General features: G+C 44.2%; 1 protein-coding gene across 2 annotated transcripts in view; it reads left to right on the forward strand.

Annotated features, from left to right (window-relative positions):
• Positions 1 to 20,261, forward strand: part of GNAO1 (G protein subunit alpha o1) — a 164,546-nt gene that overhangs the window by 131,616 nt on the left and 12,669 nt on the right. Inside the window, exons 7-8 of one of the 2 annotated variants that reach the window (XM_083515108.1) lie at positions 8,075 to 8,228; positions 10,895 to 17,786. The exons of the other annotated variant lie outside the window; for it this stretch is intronic. Of the exons in view, the coding sequence (XP_083371234.1) occupies positions 8,075 to 8,228; positions 10,895 to 11,082 (342 nt within the window). The 3' untranslated portion in view covers positions 11,083 to 17,786. Of the gene's footprint in view, positions 1 to 8,074; positions 8,229 to 10,894; positions 17,787 to 20,261 lie in introns of those variants that run through there. 2 annotated transcript variants of the gene reach the window in all.

Genomic DNA, 20,261 nt, shown 5'->3' on the forward strand with positions numbered 1-20,261 from the left:
ATCACTTTTCCACTTTAAAAACAAATGTCAAGGCAGGGCCGGGGCTAGGTGCACATGAGCAAAAGGGGTGTTCCCAGTAGGTTGAAGAGGAGGCTGAGAAGTTGTTCATTTGTTGGTTTGCTATGCATTTGGCAAGAGATCATATTTCATGATTGCTCATGAGGAACAAGCTTTTGTCTATGTCTGGAATTGTGTCCCGTGCGCAAGAGATGTTTTCTTGGGTCTTTTTGGTGCCAAATCAGGAAATAGAAAATAAAAGGTAGAGAGAAAGCTTATCTCTGAAGCAGTGAAAACTCTTATTTTGTCTGATGGTTGCAAGAATTTTACAGCAGTGTTTCAAATGCTTAAAAGAGGAAAACTATACTGTAAATGGAGAGCACAGGGGTAGAGGAGCAGCCCTAGCTGAGGTTTAGCTCCCATGAGAAGACACTAAGCAAAGAATGTATCAAAAATATATGTAACACGATTGCAGCTTTGTAGTCTTGACCTTAAATGTATATTACTTGCCGTGTTTGAGTGTTATGTCTGAACTAAGGATAGGGGAGAATTTTGATTCAGTTCACATTTAAAAGCAAACATACCAAATGCACACTTTCTGAAACAATATGCAAACCAAAACAAAGCTGTCCTTCAAAATTTGCAATATTCCAAATTTTGCAATATGGTTCTTCATCCATAAATGTACAGTCATACCTTGGAACTCAAACGCCTTGGCTCCCGAACAAATCACCTCCCAAACAATCAAAACCCAGAAGTGAGTGTTCTGGTTTTGGAACGGTTTTCAGAAGCCGAATGTCCAGTGTGGCTTCCACAGCTTCCGATTGGCTACAGGACGCTACTGCAGCCAACTGGAAGCCACACCTTGGTTTTCGAACGGTTCTGGGAGTCGAACGGACTCCCGGAACACATTCTGTTTGAGAACCAAGGTACAACTGTATATGTTAGGATAAACTGTATATATAATCATATATTAGTGGGCATAACATCCAGAAGTGCATTCTACGTGGGGGAATAGCTTTTGCCGCTGAGCTATGGCCTTCCTTCACACCCTCTTGCTGAACTGGGGGAAGTCTCCTGTGGGAACAGGGGTGATAGATGTGGGGCTTGAGTGTTTAGCCCACAGTCCTCTTTGTGCATTCACAGCAAATGCCTGAAGAGGACCATGGGAGATTTAAAAACAAGTGATCAGTGCTGCTTTTGTACAAGTTGACTTCAACCCCAGCTTCTAGCAGAATTGGAATCAAGGTTCTGCCACCTCTTTAGAATCTGGGGAAGATCAGAGGGCAGAAGTTTTATTCTCTTAAAAGTAATCTGGTTGTTTTTTTTAATGGTTTGAAGCCATTCAAAATGAATACATCAGGATAAAGAGGAGGGAATGAATAGCCTTGCATATAAGGTTAGCTCATCATGTGCTCAGCTGGCAAAGATAGCAAGGAGTCCTTCTGTGATTCAGCTCTTCCTCCACACTACTTCACGGTTGCTGCTACATTCATAAGCATTTTAGAAGAGGCATTGTTCCCACATTCGCCTTGCATTTTTTATCCCCTTTGAACTACAGCTCACTCGAACTATAAATAAGTATGGAATACAGAAAGTGAAAATAGACATATGGATTCACAGGTGGGAGAGTGCTGTTACCCTCTTGTTTTTCTTGTGGGCTTCCAGTGAAGATAGCCGGTTGGCCGCTGTGAGAACAGGATGCTGATTTGGTCAAGATCCAGGGATCCTCTGATGTTCTTATTCTTGCAGACACACACAACTGCAGGAGGAGGGATAGAACTGTGCTTCTGATTGGAAGTATATTCCACATAAACCATCCCAGGCACTGTGGCAGGGCCACCTCTAGGGAAGTGCAAGGCCTGGAGCAAATCAGACTCATGACCCACCCACCTTACCACTGCAGGATGTGTCCTCCAATGCTGCCCCCACTCTTATTCCTCCTCTTCCTCCTCTGCTTTTAAAGGGATTTACAGGTCCAGATGGAACGCTGCTACCTGCAATGTTACCTTCTGGCCATCTTCAGTGCTAAAGAGGAGCAGAGATCAAGCTACCACCACGTTAGCACAGAGGGTAATTAGCCTGGGTCCCTCTGCTCAGTTTCCATGTTCAAGACATATTGAGCATTACTAGTGCCCATTGGTGTGGCAGTAGGGAGGGAAGGTAGCACTAGGTGGATCCAGAACCAAAGACAGGCAGAGCCAACAAATTCTAGTTGTGCCCCTCTCCTCCTCCCTGCTGAGTTCTACCAGGGCAACACCAAGATTAAGGAGGAGGAGGAGGAGGAGGAGGATGACAGGCAGTTCCATTGGTTGCAAATAGGAAGGCTGGCTGAGGGTAGAATGATGGTGCTGGGGCCATGCCCCATTCACTCTCATGGGCCAGTCTCCACTGCTTACAACAATCTGTTCTGAGAATCCTCTTATCTTCATCTCTGAACTGCATCATGCACTTTCACTGCGAGCAGGATTTGTACCGTTGCAAAGACCTGCGAATGATTTCCCCAGTAGCGGTTTCTGTGCGTGCTTGTCTTTTGTCCAATCTGCATTCGAGTAACTAAGCTGCATGGGGGACCATGGCGTTGTTCTTTCTTTACCTGTCAGCTGGTGTGTCTTTGCGGCCTTCCTTAGCTATAAGAAATAGGTGTCTCAAACGGTATCAAAACAGGATGCGGGCACTTGGGTGGCGCACTCTATAATCAATCTTGCTGAATGGCGTGTTTGCAATACTGGGCGGGGGGAGCTCTCTCAGCCCCTACCCGTCATATGCAGGCAGTGTGATTGCAGTACAAGTTGCTTATATTTAATAATCTGTACTCACACCTCTGTTTTAACCTCTTCTGATTCTTTTTCTAATTCTAATATGGCAGCAAAACTAAAACAACAGTAAGTATTGTTACCATTACAGGAATGTTATGGTTTCCAACTGGAACAAAAATGAAGGTGCTTCTAATGTCATTGTAGACTTGACATTCATGACTTTGCCGAATGGTGGGGAACAAGGAGCATGGACCCATCAATGACTTATGAACTCTACCTTAAAGATGCCTGCACTTGGTCCACACTAAGATACCGTCATGAACACAACACAAATATTTCTTCTCTGAGGGGTGGCAATTCCAACATATTATAAGTATATTGTGCTTTACCATCTTCAACTCTCTTCTTTCCTCCATTTAACAGGATCAGTTGAAATAACCATTTTAAGGTGTGTTTTTCCCCAATACTTGTTTTGAAACCTGGCAAAGGGCGTCAACATCTCTAATACACTTGTAATGTATTTTTGCTTATGTAGAATATACATTCTTGGTACAGCTTACAGGAAAACCAATGAACTTGGGATTCATCCCGTTAAGAAAACAGTGGATTTTCCCATCCCTGTGAAACAAAACAACATTGGGGTAATTCTACCATGAAAGGATTTCAGACCCCTGTTTGTATTAGCTGTTGCCTTTAGTACTTGTTCCAGCTTTTTGATGTGGTCCATTGGGCAACTTGGTCCAGGACAGCCTGGAATAGAGCTGCTGGATAATGTAGTAGGGGGTATCTTATGGACTGGGCCAGGTAATTGTAATGGCTGTCTTGCAGTGTCTTACAATTCCTCCATTCAGCTACAGGTGTCAGGTGTGGGGTGTAAAATCAGATTATGGAGTGTTCAGGCAACTCTCTCTCTCTCTCTATATATATATATATATATACACACACACAAAGATGTTTGTGGTCACTAAGGGAGGGGAATCCACTGGGATAGCACTGAGCTCAACATTTTGTGGAAGGAACAACCCTACCATCAGGCAGACTGAGGGAGGCACCTCAGGTGGCAGATTCTGTGAGGCTGGCAGTAGGGGTGGGTTGTTGGAGAACAGAACAGCAGGCTCTGCTCCCCTCAGGTGTGGTGGACCCGTGCTAAAGGAACATTTAAATGCCAGTCCAGTTGGTCTCATGGAATGGGTATGGGAAATAATTTGCGCTCTACCTCAGACAGCAAAATTTATTAGACAGGCAATTTCCTTGGACTAAGCAACCACATCACTCTTTGGGAAAGACTAAAGAAAACCCAAGAAATCTTGCTCTTGGAAACTATGGTGGTAGTGGATTTTACTGCAGATAAAACTTAGGCAAACTAGATTCCCACTGGATTTGCCTAAATTCAACAACTGAGATTTCACACTAGTTTAAAGGGGGGGCACTGCACAAAACTGCACATAGCATACTTTCACATAAAGATGGGGGCGAGGATTAACCTGGACTTACTCAGCACACCCAACACCTAGAAAGTCGTATAAGTGTCTGAAAACAGGCTAACACTACCCACTACCTATCCTCAGGGTAGGTGCCAGAGACAAAGAGCACATATTGGTGCTGCAGCCAGCACATGGGAAGATGCAATGTTGGTGTGAGAGATCAGACATCTCATCTCTTCTTCTCCCTGGAAAAGACACGATTCAAGTTTCTAGTTATGCACTAAATGACCTGACTGAGCGCTATTTAGAGGCATCCTTTGTAGTGCTGCATCTGCTGTACAACCCAGAATTCCACCTGTAGTATGTTTCAATGGGTGTTGTCCTTGCTCTTCCCTTCCCTGCAGGCAAGATGTTGAAATATTTCCTTGAGCATTTGGTTCTTCTGTTTTCATGCAGATACAATGATCCAGTCTTGCTGCTGGGTTTTTGCTTTACATTATTCTTATTATTGTTGTTATGCAAGTACAAAAATTAAGAATGCAAGCAGCAATACATCCATATGCACATAAACAGATGTCATTCACATATATAAGAGCACATAGACATCAAGCCACATACTTAGAAGTCATATTTGTGACAGCACTGAAAACACTGTGCCAGCGTTAATGTTCATTCTGATCTGTCTGTCTATCTAAACAACAAAGGGGACCTAGCACATCTCACATGATTCACAAGAATCATTCTTTAATTTCAAGAAAATATTTTGTACCTGTTAAAGCAAGGCTGGGGGTATTGGAAGTGGGTACTAGTAATCGGTGTGTAATGATGACACCTGGGCCCTTTACACCAGTAGTTGCAATGACCCAGGGAGTCATAGCAACAGGAAGCAAGCCTGTCAAATTGGACCCTGCAGACGTATGTGATGTATATTTCAGGGATCTCAAACTGATCCTTGGCTGTGGCTGCAAATAGATGTGGGCGTAGGACATGGCTGGTGGCCATAGATGTGGCAACAAGGCAATCTCACCCGATAATGAGGGAGAAATTTGATTCATTTCTCATTTAAAGGCAGGCCTACAGAATTTGCACATTGCGAAACAATATGTGAACCAAAACACAGGCATTCCTCGGAATACTCACTCCTCTGAATATTGTACTGCAGCTCTTCAACCAAATAATGCGTACAAAATGCATACACTATAAATAAAGTGTGCCATATATATTTTAGTGAAAATAACACCCAAAAATGCATTATATTCAAGAAAACTGCTTTGCAAAAATGAGCATATTAAGTAACATGATTTACAAAAATGTGTAAATCAGTAGGAAATTTGCACTAAAATAGTAATTAATTTTCATGAAGACTTAAAAAGAAAAATCTCAAACTGATGTGGAATTGTGGAGAACTGGAGAATGTGGAAATGAGCACCTGAGAGGAGCAAATTAATGCCTTGCCTGTGTAGCAACTTCAGAGAGCCCACATTCCACATTGAAACATGTCAGAGATGATGTTGGAGTTGATTTCTGGGGTATGTTGTAGCACAAACAGTTCACATGGGGCACTGGCTAAGCCTCCTGAACCTCACCGTTGCTCTTCTTGAACAGAAAGTAAACCCTAGAATGCACCCAGGACTAGGGCTGGAGAAGAATTTCCTTTGGTCAGCCTTGCAAAGTGAACTTTCCTAATTTTCCTGGACTAGTACACAGATCTGAATGTCATTATCCTTGGGATTTTGCAGCTCTTTGAATTTTATGATAATAGTTCTCTGCTTAAAATAATACCAAAATGCTTTTCAAAATACATATTTTAGAATACCTTAAAAAAATAATACAGAAATTCATATTAAAATGCCTTTCTAATTATGAGCTTCTGTATGGATTTTTTATTTTCTTAAAAATACTAATTTGCAGATTGCTGGGAAAACAGGACAGAATGGACTTATGATAGAATGGACACATGTGACAGTCAGCTTATCAGTCCATCCTGACCTGTATTCCCACAAAGCAAGATGTCTGTCAGGGAATTTTGTTCAGCATTGCTGGCCATCTTCTCATTGAGGAACCCCTGGAAAGCTTCCAAGGAACTCTTGACTCCCTGGAGCACAGTTTGGAAACCAATGCCTTGGTGACTGCAACTAAGAAACCACAGTCTAGCCCAGCGTTGCCCAACCTGGTACTCTCTGCACATTTCGAACAATAACTTCCATTCATCTCAGGCAGCACAGCCCTTCTGGGCTGCATCTCTCCCCCACCCCACCCCAGCCCAGCCCAGCCATCACCACCATTTGGACTTTTGTCAGCTCCAGCCGGCAGGTCTGAAGAGAAACAAATTGGGGACAGCCGGTCAGTCAAGTGATACTATGCAATCTTTTCAGGTTGGGTGGGGAGTCATTTACATTCCTGCTATTCCAAAGGCACTTCCATTAGCTATCCGGAACACATTTATGTCTATCCTCTTTCTTTTGTCGGTTATAATTTGTACCAGTCGTTTGCGGCGGGGAACTGCCACACTTTGAGGAGCTGCTGCCGATGTCAAACAGGAAAGCTCTCTGTTCTGTAACCTGCTTTGCCTTTTGATAACCCCTTGGCTCTTTGGGTTGGCTTCGACCTCCGTCGCGGCTGCTTCTCTCTGCTATTCCGTTTCCGGCTGGGAGAGGCGGCACAGCTCTCGCACCAAACTCCAGCAGGCCTCTACGCCATCACCACTTTTCCTCGGCCGTCTGATCTTTTCTAACCAAACAAAGGCCAAAATAATGAGCTATTGAGAGACCCTCCAAATTTGGCAGGTATGAAGCTTCTCTTGAACCGAGAAAAAATAAAGAGTTGAAAGCAGCTGGAGGAACGGGACGCTAACAGGCTGACTTTGCTGTGAGCTCTTTCGGTATACACCAAACCGTGCAGCTTCTTAACCAATGCGGCAATTTTTATTTTACATCTTTTGTTTCATTTCATTATAATTATTTGTTGCATGAATTCCAACTAAAAAGCTGCCTTCCTTTTATTTGTGCATTTGTTGTTGTGGCCTTGCCAAAGAAAAAAGACCCTTCCCAAAACCCAAATCTAATCTTTTTTTTCTTAAAGGCATGATTTGACATCAGCAAGGTTCTCTGCTGATCAGTGTTTTGGTTCTTCTTAAGTATTCTATCTTCTGCCTTTCTTCCTTCACCGCTCTCTTTTTCTCCTTCAGTTCAGTTTCATTTATTTTCGTTTTATTGTGATCTGCTTTCGATCAAACCATCTTCCAAAAAATTAAACAAATAAAGACTCACACTAAAAAGCATCAACTGGAGAATGTCAGTACTAAACGAAATAACAAGCTACTAAGACCAAAGCTCACGGCAAGGTCACTGCCAAAAAGATGTCGCCTTATGGTCTGCTTTCAACTCTCAATTAATTCAAGGATCTTACCAGTCCTTGGTTAATGTATTGACCAAATACGTGTCCCATACACACACCCCAATGAAATGATCAGCATTTTAACAAAGAATGTTCTAGAAAATCTGCATGACCCACACTTCGGTTTCGATCTCTGACCTTTTAAGGGCAGGAGTTGTTTACACCGCCGCCACTTGCCATACACGCATGGTGCATGATGAAATTTAGCTGAGCTGGAATCTTGTAAAAAAAAAAAATGTGCTATGCAAAATCGACAGCTCTGTAAAAGTAAAAACTGCTACAGTGCTACTAACTGTACTTCAGATCTATAGGGATTGCATCTCTTTATGTATGTATACACATTTCCCAGTATGTATACATTGATTTATTACATCCACTGTTGTCTGCTTCCTTTTGTTTTATTACCCCCCCCCTTTATTATTAAATTTAGATGCTTCCCTACACATTGAAGGTGGTAGTAAAGCTCTTGCCTGACTTGCCATCTCCTTTGTGTTGCAGAACCGCATGCATGAGTCACTGAAGCTCTTCGATAGCATCTGTAACAACAAGTGGTTCACAGATACCTCCATCATTCTTTTCCTCAACAAGAAGGACATCTTTGAAGAGAAGATTAAGAAATCTGCATTGACTATCTGCTTTCCAGATTATACAGGTGAGAAAAACCTTCAAAATATATATAAATATATATTAATAAAACATAATGCAGGAAGAGTGCTTTGTGATTCAGAAACCCTTGCCCTGTAATTGATACCTTTATTTTGGCTGTTAAAAAAAACACACACTGCTCTCCTTAGTTCAGCAGTGAGATGAGGAGACCGTGGTCCTTCAGATGTTTCTGGAGCACAGCTCCCATCATCCCTGACCATTGACCATGCTGGCTGGAGATTGGTGGAAGCAGAAGTCCATCAACATCTGGAAGGCCACAGGGTACCCACCCTTGTGTTAGCTCTGTGCTCCAAACAATCCATAGGTTCTTATGGGAATTTGGGCAGTAGCTTAGCTAGCCTAATATTTGACCAATTTGTGGAGGATCAGTTGAGCCAGTGCTTTTTTTCTTTAAAAAGGGGTACTCTCATTTTCCTACTCATATTGAAATACTGCCCCTCAATGAGGCCAAACTCAGATTCACAAAATGTTTAGGGGTATTCGTACCCCAGTGTCCCCCCAGAAAAAAGAACTGAGTTGAGCCATGGGTGTTCCTCATGGTGGCTCCATGGAATCTACACATTCAAAGGACGTATATCTCTGAATTCCAGATACAGTGGAACCTTGGTTTTTGAGTGTCTCAGAAGCCGAACGTTTCGGAAGCTGGAAGCCGAAAACCCAGAAGTAATTGCTTCGGTTTTTGAATGCACCTGGGAAGTCAAACGGCTTCTGCTGCGCGTTTTTCTTTTTTCTCAATGGATTTTGCCGACTGCCCATTGCTCCTCGGTTTTCGAATGTTTCGGAAGTCGAACGGTCTTCTGGAACTGATTACATTCTAACACCGAGGTTCCACTGGTCTAGTAACAAGCAGTAATGAAAGGCCGTTGGGGGTTTTTTATCTCCAAAAGTCTTTGGCTGGCTGTTGCTGGACTAAACGGCTCTTGCTCTGATTAGGCAGGGCAGCTTTCTTAGGCGTTGTATGCTCATAGCACTGTGGGGAAGATGAGGAAGACCAAAGAGGGAGTGGCTCGTGGTAATCAGACACAAAAGGTTTCACATCAAGGTTGCTTTGCTGCTGCAAAATTCATGTCACCAACATGAGCTGAGTTAGCTCCAGGTTTGCATGAGGAGGGGATGGAAATAAGGACACAGGCTGCGTTTGCACAAATGGTGAGCCAAGAAGCTTGGCTTAAGAAATCACCCCACATGAGAGCTGCAGGCTGATGCATGTCATCCAAGCACTCCTATTTTGCTTCTCCCTGTTGCAAGGAGGGAACTTTTTTTCTGCCTGGTGGCCACCTTCTCTTCTAAGCAGCCTTCTGAGAGCCACATGTCAGTGGTGAGTTAGGGTTAGAGGCAAATTGAACCTCCTGGTGGGCCAAGATTGGCCCCCAGGGTGCAGGATCCACACCCCTGTTTTAAGGATGGATGTGCAGAAATGTGGTGTCAGCTCCATAATGCTTCTTGATATCAGTTATGACTATGATTACATTGTCTTGACGACAATGGTGATAGTACCACAATACTAACGTTATTATTAATATGAATACATTAGCAATGATGGTGGTGATGACATCCCATCAGCTTACATGACTGGTTATATGGCAAAAAGGGAAATCCCTGCCCTCAGTGAAATTACAGTGATTTTCAGAGTGTGTTCCAGTAAACTCTGGGCTTCCTGGAGGCTTATTAGTGGTTGCTCTGTGAAAAGATGAGCAAGACAGGACATGTAGGAAGGCAGGATGTTCAATAATGTAGCATGCTTCTTCTCATAAATCGATTCAAATGCTGAGAGTGAGTGTAGGGGAACTCTACTGAAAACCAGCCTCAAGGCTCCATGTTCAAATCTCACATCGTCTCTGAATTTGCTCAGCAGCTCTGAGTGAGCCACTATCCCCATCTGTAATATGGGCCTCCGTTACAGCCTTTTCCTGAGAATTACCGGCAGGCAAACTACACGTTACATTATTTGTGTGCCTGCAGTCAAGGTGCTTTGGGTTTTATAAATTTTAAATTGCAGTTGTGGGATGAAGGATGGGTGATTAGGATTGGGAGGATGGGGTGTAGGGAAGCTTCCCTAACCCCTGTGAAAAATCCCTTCACTCCCCACCCCCGGACCCTCACACCCCCACACAGGCCTACTGCTATCTCTGGGATGGAAACTTACACTGGCACTAATGGTAACTGCAAGGAGTGGGGATTTTAATGAGGTCAAATCTATCTTCCCCCACAAAACTGCAAACCCAGTCCTAACCAGGCATTTCAGTAACTGCAATTTAAACTTGGAAAAATGAAGCATGTTCATTGCATTCACACAATTAACGTAACATGTTGTTTGGCTTCCAGATAACATGTGAAGTGTTTTGAACACTGTATAGATGCTAAGGGTGACCATCAATTGCATCATCCAAAGCTCATCAGTATTACTAACTGAACTGAGGACTATAAAGCACAATTTGCACAGTGTGTGTTTGTGTGCGTGTGTGTGTGTGTGTAAAGAAGTTTTGCTGCGAGTGTTGCAAAGACCCAAACTCTGGTTCTGCACAACTTCTATCCCCATTCCCACATGAGCTGGGTCCACCTCCAAGTGGAGTCAACTTGAGTTGGGTGGGCTTTGTATTGCGTTTCAGGACAACCTTGCTCCTGGCTTTCGTCTCTCTCTCTCTGTTGCAGGGCCCAGCTCTTTCACCGAAGCCGTGACTTACATCCAGTCCCAATACGAGAGCAAGAATAAGTCGTCCAGCAAAGAGATCTATTCACACATCACTTGTGCCACCGATACCAACAACATCCAGTTTGTCTTTGATGCTGTAACTGATGTCATCATTGCCAACAATTTGCGTGGCTGCGGACTGTATTAAAGCCCTCTTCTTTCCTTTCTTCTTTTCCCTTTCTTCTCTTCCTTCCCGTTCACCCATTGGGGAAGCAATCTCGTAGTCAGAACAACCGGTTTGTTCTCCATTCCCCCCTCTCAAATGTTAAGCCTACAACTGTTTTTTAGATGGGAGAGTCCAGTACCTACTTCAGTATTCATGCGGCGTAAAAAAGATGTTGTGAAAGTAACACTGTCACTGTAAAGCTTTGCATTCACAGGACAGTTTTATCATGCACACACTGAGGGCCAGGGGGAGCGGGTAGGTAGCCTGTTGCCCCTTCTGAAATGAAGAGGAAGAAAAAGCAAAATGGCCCTCTTTCCTGACTCTCCAAACAGAAGAAAATCCAGCACTCATTCCCCTTTCCCTTTCCCCTGCTTTTGAAAATGCTTTGATGGCATTCTCTGCCTTTCTCTTCATGCAACAGGAGCCAATATTGAAACTAATGTAAAGGAGGCTTCGCTAAGGCCCTCAGAATATGTGTTTCAAGAGCCAAGTTGCTATCATTATTTCTTAAGAAGGCAATCCAAAGCCTTAAGTGTTTGACATTGAAGGGACAAACTTCAATGTACTGTGGCAGATGTGCGGATAAGATCTCCAGTGGGTTTCTTAAAAAAAGTGTTAGTGGCGACTTCTGAAGATGGAGGGGCTGATTCAGAATGGGACCAAGAAGACTGAAGGCTAGTTCTTTTAGTTGTTCTGTTTCAATTTTTCAATTACCCCCCCCCAAAAAAAAGAGAAAACACTAAAGCTGCCATTTGATCTGTGAGGTAAAGCATACTGGTATCAGATATCTATATGTTTTGCTCCACGGAATAAATAGCAATTTAAAAAAAAAAACGGTTCAGATTGAGCACCCCTCCAGAGCTGTGGTTTTTTGTTTTTGCCAGTGTCTTCTGCACCATGTCATGGACACTTGAATAGTGCATTAGTGGCAGATTTATAGTGGACAGTCTGCACATCATTCTGCTTTATTAGTTGCTCTGCAATGCTTTGAGAGTGTTACCAACCCATTATTGTCACCCAGCAAGCCATTCTTGTACTGTAGTGCCAAAAAAGAAAGTCGGTGAAGGGGCGGGGGAACTAGGAGCATTTGTGGTATGAAAACTTACAGGATTTTAGCAGGAAGTGCAAAGGCATGGCACCCATTGCAAACAAAGCAATATGTCCACCCCTGAACTTTTGCAGAAACAAACTATGTTGAAAGCAAGTTCATGTATAGCTGCCTGAACCTTGATGAATGCTCATTGAAAAGGCTTTTCGGCCACATAAACACACAGGTACACACACACCTTATTTGCAGATCTCTCAGTATCACATCTGGTTTTGCCCAAAATACGTATTGGAGCATCATGAAATGTTGATTCTCCAAAGCAAGGCAATAGGAACCTCCCCAGTTTCCATCTCCTTTTTCTAGTTCCTTAAGAAGGTCAAATAATCTGGAGATACACTGAAACTCAAGTTTCTATTCCAAAATCAGATGGACAGGATTGTATGGCTTAGATTGAGGTCTGAGGGTTGTGGGGGGCATGTTAGTTGCTTCCAAAATTAAAAATGGAATGCCTGAAGAAGTCATACCGAAGTGCCTCTTAATAGAACAGGTCCAAATATAAGTGTATAGTGGAATATAGTTGGTAATTCTGGAATAACCTAAAGTCATTTGGATTATCAGGGTCCTTTGGTGAGAAAAGACAATAATGGCAAACACATTTCTCTGAGAGGTTTTTGCCCCCCCCCCGCCGCCGCCGCCACCACCACCTTTTTTTGCAAGCATAGCCACAAGGAAGACAGGCAGATGACAGTTGCTTATTATGGGATCAGTGTCCCTCAGAAATGCACATTTGTTTTTTGTTTTGTTTTTGCAGCATTGTTTGCATCAGAATGCAATCTTCCCATCCTCCATTTAACCTGCATTTGCCATTTCTGCTTGGAATCTGATAAGCTAAAACACAAAACCTGTTGCAAATAACCCGTCTGTGATACTTCAATAACCTGCTTGCAAATTTCGCCCTTGCCTAGAAACTCCCAGCGTGGGCTGTGTTCTAGCATGGATTCCAATGGTAGGGATCCTTCTCCGCATTTCCTTCTGGGCAGCCTGGGGTGGGGCACATGCCACTGGTGGGGGCAGGGACAAAGGCAAAAATAGGAGAAGAAACACTTGTTAATTTGACCTTTGTGCAATAGGCAAAGTTTCTGAAAATTCACCCACCCTTCTCTATCCTCCATCTAGGCATTCAAGAGGCATTGCCAAAGTTCAAAATTATATTCTAAGTGGGCCTGAACTTCCCCGTTCTTCCCCACTCAGATGATAATAAAACCCACATAAATCAGCCCTGGGAGATGTTGCAGAGTTCCCTCCAGAGAGCAGAGGTTCCTCTGCAGCAGTTTGCCTGAAGGTAGAAAGATAGAAAAACCCAGATCCAAATGCATCTACATTGCTAATAACAGTTTTTACCTCAGTCTTTTGAAAGTGTTCATCGTCGTTTCAAATCTGTCTTTGTGGTAGATTTGCTTTGCTTTGTTTCTATTTATAACCCTTTCCACAGTGTCGTGGGGCAGCTTGCTGATAAATTATTGTTTCTTAGACAGTCCTCTGCTATTAATTGGTAAAAGTGCTTGTGAACCACCTTGTAGGAATTGTGTGGTTTCAGTTATGTGTGCTTACTCATCAGATTTATAGGAGGCGTGGGTTGTGTGAGTACGGGTGCATGCATGTTTGCAAGAGGCAGATTCACACATTGTGTGCTTGACCCAGTGCAGAGGCCCAGTGACAGCGGTGTTACTGCTAAATTCTGATGTGTCCAAAAATTCAGGCAGCTGTGTTGATCTATCGTATTATAACCGCCGGTGCCCCCCGCTGCCCCCGTCATAGAACAGTGCACTCATTTCCATATTATTTGCAAATTGATTTTTCCTGGAAGCAGATGACACAGAAATTAGCACTAGGCTTGCAGTATATTCTACTATAGTTCTGGGAGTGGCTTTTATGACATGTCAAATCTCAAATGTGATGTGGAAGTTAATAGTTAGGGGGAAATTGTGAAACAGAATAAACCGCCATTTGAATGCAGGCACTGTGTTAGGGTATCATGCAGAGGCGAGGGGCTGAGGCCTTCACACACACACACACACCCATTTTCAAGGAGGGGCCGGGCAGATCCTGTGTCTTCAGGTAGTTGCTGCTATCCTCAACCCCCTTTTCCAGTGCCCTGATGGGTGCCAGGCAACCACGATTGCAATTGCCTTGACTGTCCCAGAGGGACGCTTCATTGCGCATGGTGCATTGTGGGCAAGGGTGAATGCCCAGAACCAGCCCTGCTTAGAGTGGTTGCACTTTTGCTTCAAGAGGGCCGTAAGCATGGCAAATTAGACAAGAAACATTATGGTGTGATACACACTTCTAACAACACCATTTCTTGGCAGCTTACTGGGAAGTGGGGGGCATTGAGCCTAGTTCATGGGCAGGCTTAAAATGAAGAAATAAGCAATCCAAGGATGGAATCAGGTCCAGTGGAAGACAGCGTAGGATTTGATCCAGAGCAGAGAGGGGTCAGGTGCAAGACTTGGTGGTGCAGGTGGGCAAGAGACAGGTAGGCAACGAAGCAAGATTGGGAGGAAGAAGGAAGGGTCAGGAACTCAAGGAAGGTCTCATAGGAAGGGCAGGGCAAGGAGAGGAAGAGGTCCAAGGACAGGCTGGTGGGTTTGGAAGTTGCAGGAAGTAGCATAAGGCACACTCAATACACGAGTTAGTCCTCCCTGTTTGGGAGGGACAGGGTTGCAGAGACTGGCAGCAATTCTCCAGGGTTTCAAGCAGAGGAAATTCTCAGCGCTACCTGGAGATGCCAGGGATTAAACTTGGAACCTTTGGCTTGAAAAGGAGATGCTCTGAAAAGGCTGGAGAGGCTGGAGAGCCACTGCCAGGCAGTGCAGACCCTAATATGCTAGATAGGACAGTGGTCCGACTTGGTGTAAGGAGCTCTCTAGGTTCCTATTTATCCCTCTTCAGTAGGCAGTGGTAGGTGGAGCCAGAGCCAATGGAGCTTCGCTCCATCCTTTCCCCCATCTCTTTCCCTTTCCCTTTCCCTTTCCCCCTCTCTCTCTATTCCCTCCCTTGATCTCTCTCGTTCTCCTAGCACAGCAGGCTGCCAGGAGGCGGGACAGATTCTATTTCTGAACTGATTGCTTGCAGAGGGCTGGAAATTATTCTGAGGGTCTTCAGAAATCCTGGGGCTGTAGTCAGCAAATTGTCCTGGGATCAAGTCTGACCCTCCTCCTCAGCAAGGTGATGCAGTGAAATGAGGAGGTAGATGAAGGCAGGGAGTGAAACTTTCTAAAGTGTTGACCTCCACATAAGGATTTGGTACTTTCCTTCATGCACCAAAATGTCTTGAGCCACCATCGCTAGGGATCTCTAATGAAGAATTCTCACCAGCCTCACCAAACTTCAGTTCCCAAGATTCCTTGAGGGTGAGCGAAGTTGTGGCCATTAAAGTGGTATAAAGCCAATATGTCAATAGAGCAAGGGGCACCTTCAGTGATTTGTCTGTTGATTTTGGCGAAATCCTAATACGTTGGGATTAGTTTTTCATTAGATGAAGTTTTCATACACACACTCCAATGAGTCATCCACAGATTGTTCTTGCAGTGTTATACCAATGCCCATGTGGACTTTTCAATTTGGGTTTCCTCTGGAGTGTCAGCAAGCCAGATGCCGTTTCGGAATGATGTGTGGGTAGGTGAAGGTGACAGAAAGAGAGAAGGCAAGAAATAGGGAAAGACCTCAGACTCAAATAGATGGGTAAAGGACATTGGGTCACAGCAACAATAGTTGCGTGACAAGGTCCCCCCCCCCCAAGACTGATAAATAAGATGCTTGACAACAATGTATTAGGTTAATGGGCTAAAAAAGGCCACAACTTTAATGGTTACAGATTGTGAGCAGTATTGGCTTAAGCATTGGACCTAACCAACTATATCTGACTCCAGCCTGTCTGCATGGAGTCCGGGAAGGGTTAACCACCAGTAGAGGGAGTCCTGCTGGTGCACATCAACTAGGAGCTCCCCCGGGGCCACCGATAGGGGGCGTGCCTTAGGCCCTAGACTCCCCAGGCTTCGGACAGGGCCACGCCCCCGGAATCCTTTAACGGAATACCCTTCAATGTGCGGGGGAGGTGATGGTGCTACTTCCCCTCCTCTCTACTCCAGCAATATTCCAATGCCAAACCTTACAAAGCTGTGACGATTTGCTATGAGGTAGGCGAAAAATTGGCCAGTGCCAATTTGCCAAGTGGAAAAAGTCCTAACAGGCCCTCAACGGCGACCAACCGAAGTCCATAGCAAGGTCAAGAGATGAAAAAACCTAAAGGGCGGGAGGGTGGGAAAACGGGAGCAGCTGGAAGCGTGAAAAGGGGCGAGATTCCCACTATGTCCTGCTTAAATCAATCAGGCCACACACCCCAGAACAATCGGCTTGGTTGCCTGGGTAGTGATGCAGCTGGGAATCCCCCCCCCATCACCCAGGGCTGACCACACCCATGCGCACGTGAAGGGGTTGTGAGTGCCCACAACTCCACCTCCTCCTAAGGCGGAAGTGGCTTAACAAAGTTGAGCTGAAGCTAATTTGGACTGAAATGTGCATGCCTGATACATGAATGTGAAATTTCGAAATAGATGAGATGTTTACTCTGATGAGTGAATTCAAAAATACAAATTCTGAGATGGAATTGTTTACATTCGTTCTATAACATTGTCTGGGAGCTCAAGTCCCTGTGTCATTATGGATTATTGGTAGCCGAAGGTGAGTAAGGCTTGAGAAGCCCTACATTTCACTGCCAAACCTTGTAGCAGGACACCAAAATGTGAGCATTAAAAGACGGGACTCAGGATCCCAAACCATAGTGGGCCTTGAACCCATGGAGATGTGGGGAAGAACTCTTGGATTTCCTCATCCCACATTTTCAAAGCAAATTTATGGGGAATCCTAGTGTGCTCATTTTTAAGAGCAAAAAATCAGGTGGTAATTGTTAGTAAAGCAAATGTTGCCTGGAATATCCTGAGACCGCTTCTTTAATCTGCTATTGCCTTAATCTCATGGCAGTCGAACAGGACTTTGATCTCGCTCGCTCTCTTTCAAGAAGCAATATACTAGTTGCCCTTGTAAAGCTGTGCAACTACTAAAACCAGATGTATGTCCGTGTGATTAATATAGTGCCAAATTTTCAACCCAAATTCCTCATGTTACAATGGCCCTCTACAAGGACTATTAACCACCAATAGAGGCTGGTCTATGAACGAGGGTGAATGAGGCAGTGCCCGTCTGCTCCCACAGCCTCAGTCTGCCCTCAGCCAAGCTGCCTGCCTTTCTATTTGCAACCATTGGAACTGCCTGTCAGCTTTCTCCTCCTTAGTCTCAGTGTTGCCCTTGTAGAATTCAGCCGGGTGGAGGAGAATGGAGATAAAACTATAGTTGACCCCACCTGTCATTGCCTCTGGCGCCACCTACTGTTGACCTCCCTGCTTTGCTCCCTACCATCTCAGTAGGCAACAACCACCTCTAGTAACCACAGCAATCATATTCATTCCACTCTGCTCTTCCTTTCCTCTTTTCCATTGGCAGAATAGAGCGCTGCGCTTCTTGAAATGGCAATAACATAACATTCAGTACCAAAGTAAATCCCTTTGTGGGGTCACTCCAGGGGAAAAAACCAGCTTGTTTATTTAGTGTTTATGCCTTTTCCAACATTAATGTGCCTGTGATGCTCAGATTATGGGTGTACACATAGTCTGTGTTTTAAAGTAGTTGAAATTCTGCATCCAATAAATCCAATTTTTGTGCCAAGTTAAACTGGATACCACAATCTGTATGAATTATGTAAATTTAGCATATGTGCATAGTTTATTCTATTGTTTTGCATAATGCCTCTTGGAGTCGTCTTTTTAACAACAAGGGAGGGGCAAAGACATTAAAGCCTTTAAAGTCATCACCCACGCATGTTCAGATTCAAGCATATTGTCACAGCCATAAGAACTAGAAACTTAGTGGTTTGTTTGTTTGTTTGTTTGTTTGTTTGTTTGTTTGTTTGTTTGAATGAATGAAAGTTGAGATTGGTAAGAAGTTAGCAGAATGTATGTATCTACCTTATATTCATGGATAGCAATTGCACAGCCGTTGTTGTGCAAATCTGACTATGAATTCCTCCTGTGATACTGATGTCCCAATAATTATCCTCCGTCCAGATAAGCAAGAGGCCTTATGGGAGTTCAGGGACACATTCCAGCCAGGCAAGAAGGTGCAGGGTGAAGCTGAGGAGGGGTGCGGCCTGGAAAAAAAGGTGGTATGCCAGATGAAGCCTGGGGAGAGTCTGGGGAGAGTCTTGAGGACCAGACTGAGAGGCTTTTGACACACACCCCTCAGGCCTAAGGTTCCCCACTGCTGCCTTATGAGTTAGCCACTTACCAGAGGACTGAAGCACCTCTCCTAGGAAAGGCTATGACCTGTGCGGCTTTTTTATTTAGAAAAATGGGGATGGCGGGTGGGTGGATAAATATTAAAGAAAGATCTTAGTCATGGGATGGTATTACTGGGTAGAAACGAGTGGGGCCTGTATGAAATGTTGCATTGTATCCTTCCTCCTAAAAGGAAATTTTAGGGCCCCAACCAGCTATTCTGGAGAAACAGAGCATCCCGTGATGACCCGTGCTTAGTGCTCATGATCATTCTTCATTGAGCTGCTTTCTGTTGGAGAGTTGCCACCTTAGTTTGTATTATTATTATTAAGATACAGGGCACTTCTGCAAACCTTGGGATTCCTCCAAGCATTCTTACACACATACACCCCTCTTGTTTCTCAACAACCTCATTTAACTACTGTCCTGTCGGCACATACCACCTGTGTTTGGTACTGGAAGGATAAAAAAAAGTTTTCCTTGCCGTCTTAAACCACTGTTTTAATTCTGTTTCCAGCTGATTGCAGAAAAGAAAGTTTTGGCAGTATTCAAGGCCTTAGCATGGCAGTGACCAGCAATTTCCAAGCTGTGATTTTTTAAAAAACAAAACAAAACACTATTAAGTCTTCTTTAGGGGGAAGGCTGTTGAGAATAATTGTAGAATCTCTGCAGCCTTATAAACACCTTCTTCTTAGGTTAGATTGGAGCAAAGAGTTCCCAGTGTTAAAATCAATCATCCAATTCTAATAACATTGCTAAAACATAGGATTAGTTTGATAAACCATAAGAAGTGCAGTAAAAAAAACCAACCTACTAAGCCAAAGGCAAAACTGGAAAACAGGAGTTGTATGAATTGTCTAAAGACTTAGGGTTGGATCCTGCTCCAGAGCAATGCTACGTCAGGGCCTTGGAGGCATCGTTTTGCCATTGGCAGCTGCCTGACAAAGCTGTCTCCTGGTGCCTGGTCTGCTCAGTTACGTTCATCTTAATGTGTGAAATTGACATAGCACCACATCTGTAGTAATAGCAAGGTAATCCCTTTATTGAAACCCAGTGAATGGTCACAAAGGACAACTGTGCAGATCTTCTGAATTTGCTCTTAGCTCACCTTTCTTCAGTCCTGGAGCCCCAGGTGGGATGCATGCAGTCACCCCCAAGCACTGCTTAGCTTCAGCAAGGTGGTGGCCTCATGTGTCCCCAGCAATTCTTAATCAGTCTGGAGGTGAAGCAAAACAAAACAAAAAATATCCTCTATGGGTCTATGCAGAAAGAAGCTGCATTGAGTTCAGTGGGTTTAAGTGTGTCTAGGATGGGGGCCAAAGAGCCTTTCTGAAGTCAAAAGCTTGCTCATTCCTTTGTGACCTTTCTTCTGTTATCGTAACCAAAGGGATCGCCAAGCTGCAGCTTTTGGATTTCTTTTTATCTTTCTTTTTTTAGTGAGCCAACTCAGCAACCTGCAGTTTTGATTATGACTTGGAGGAGCCTGGTGCAGCAACCTTGTTGAAGCTAAGCAAGCCTAGTTGTGGTTAGTGCCTAGATGCAAGATCTCCATTGTAACTTCCCTTGTGTTCCAGGGAAGCAGGGTCCTATATAAGTGAAATAGACTAGGGCCAGGGTCGACCCTGCCACTAAACAGGGTGTGGCGTCTGCCACAGGGGCAGCCATGAGGTACTGAAGGACAGAGCTCCGTGTCTTGAAGCCCGCCCTGGGTTCCCTAAGCT

This window comes from Podarcis liolepis (assembly GCF_965112155.1).
Source record: "Podarcis liolepis genome assembly, chromosome: 7".
NCBI lineage: Eukaryota > Metazoa > Chordata > Lepidosauria > Squamata > Lacertidae > Podarcis > Podarcis liolepis.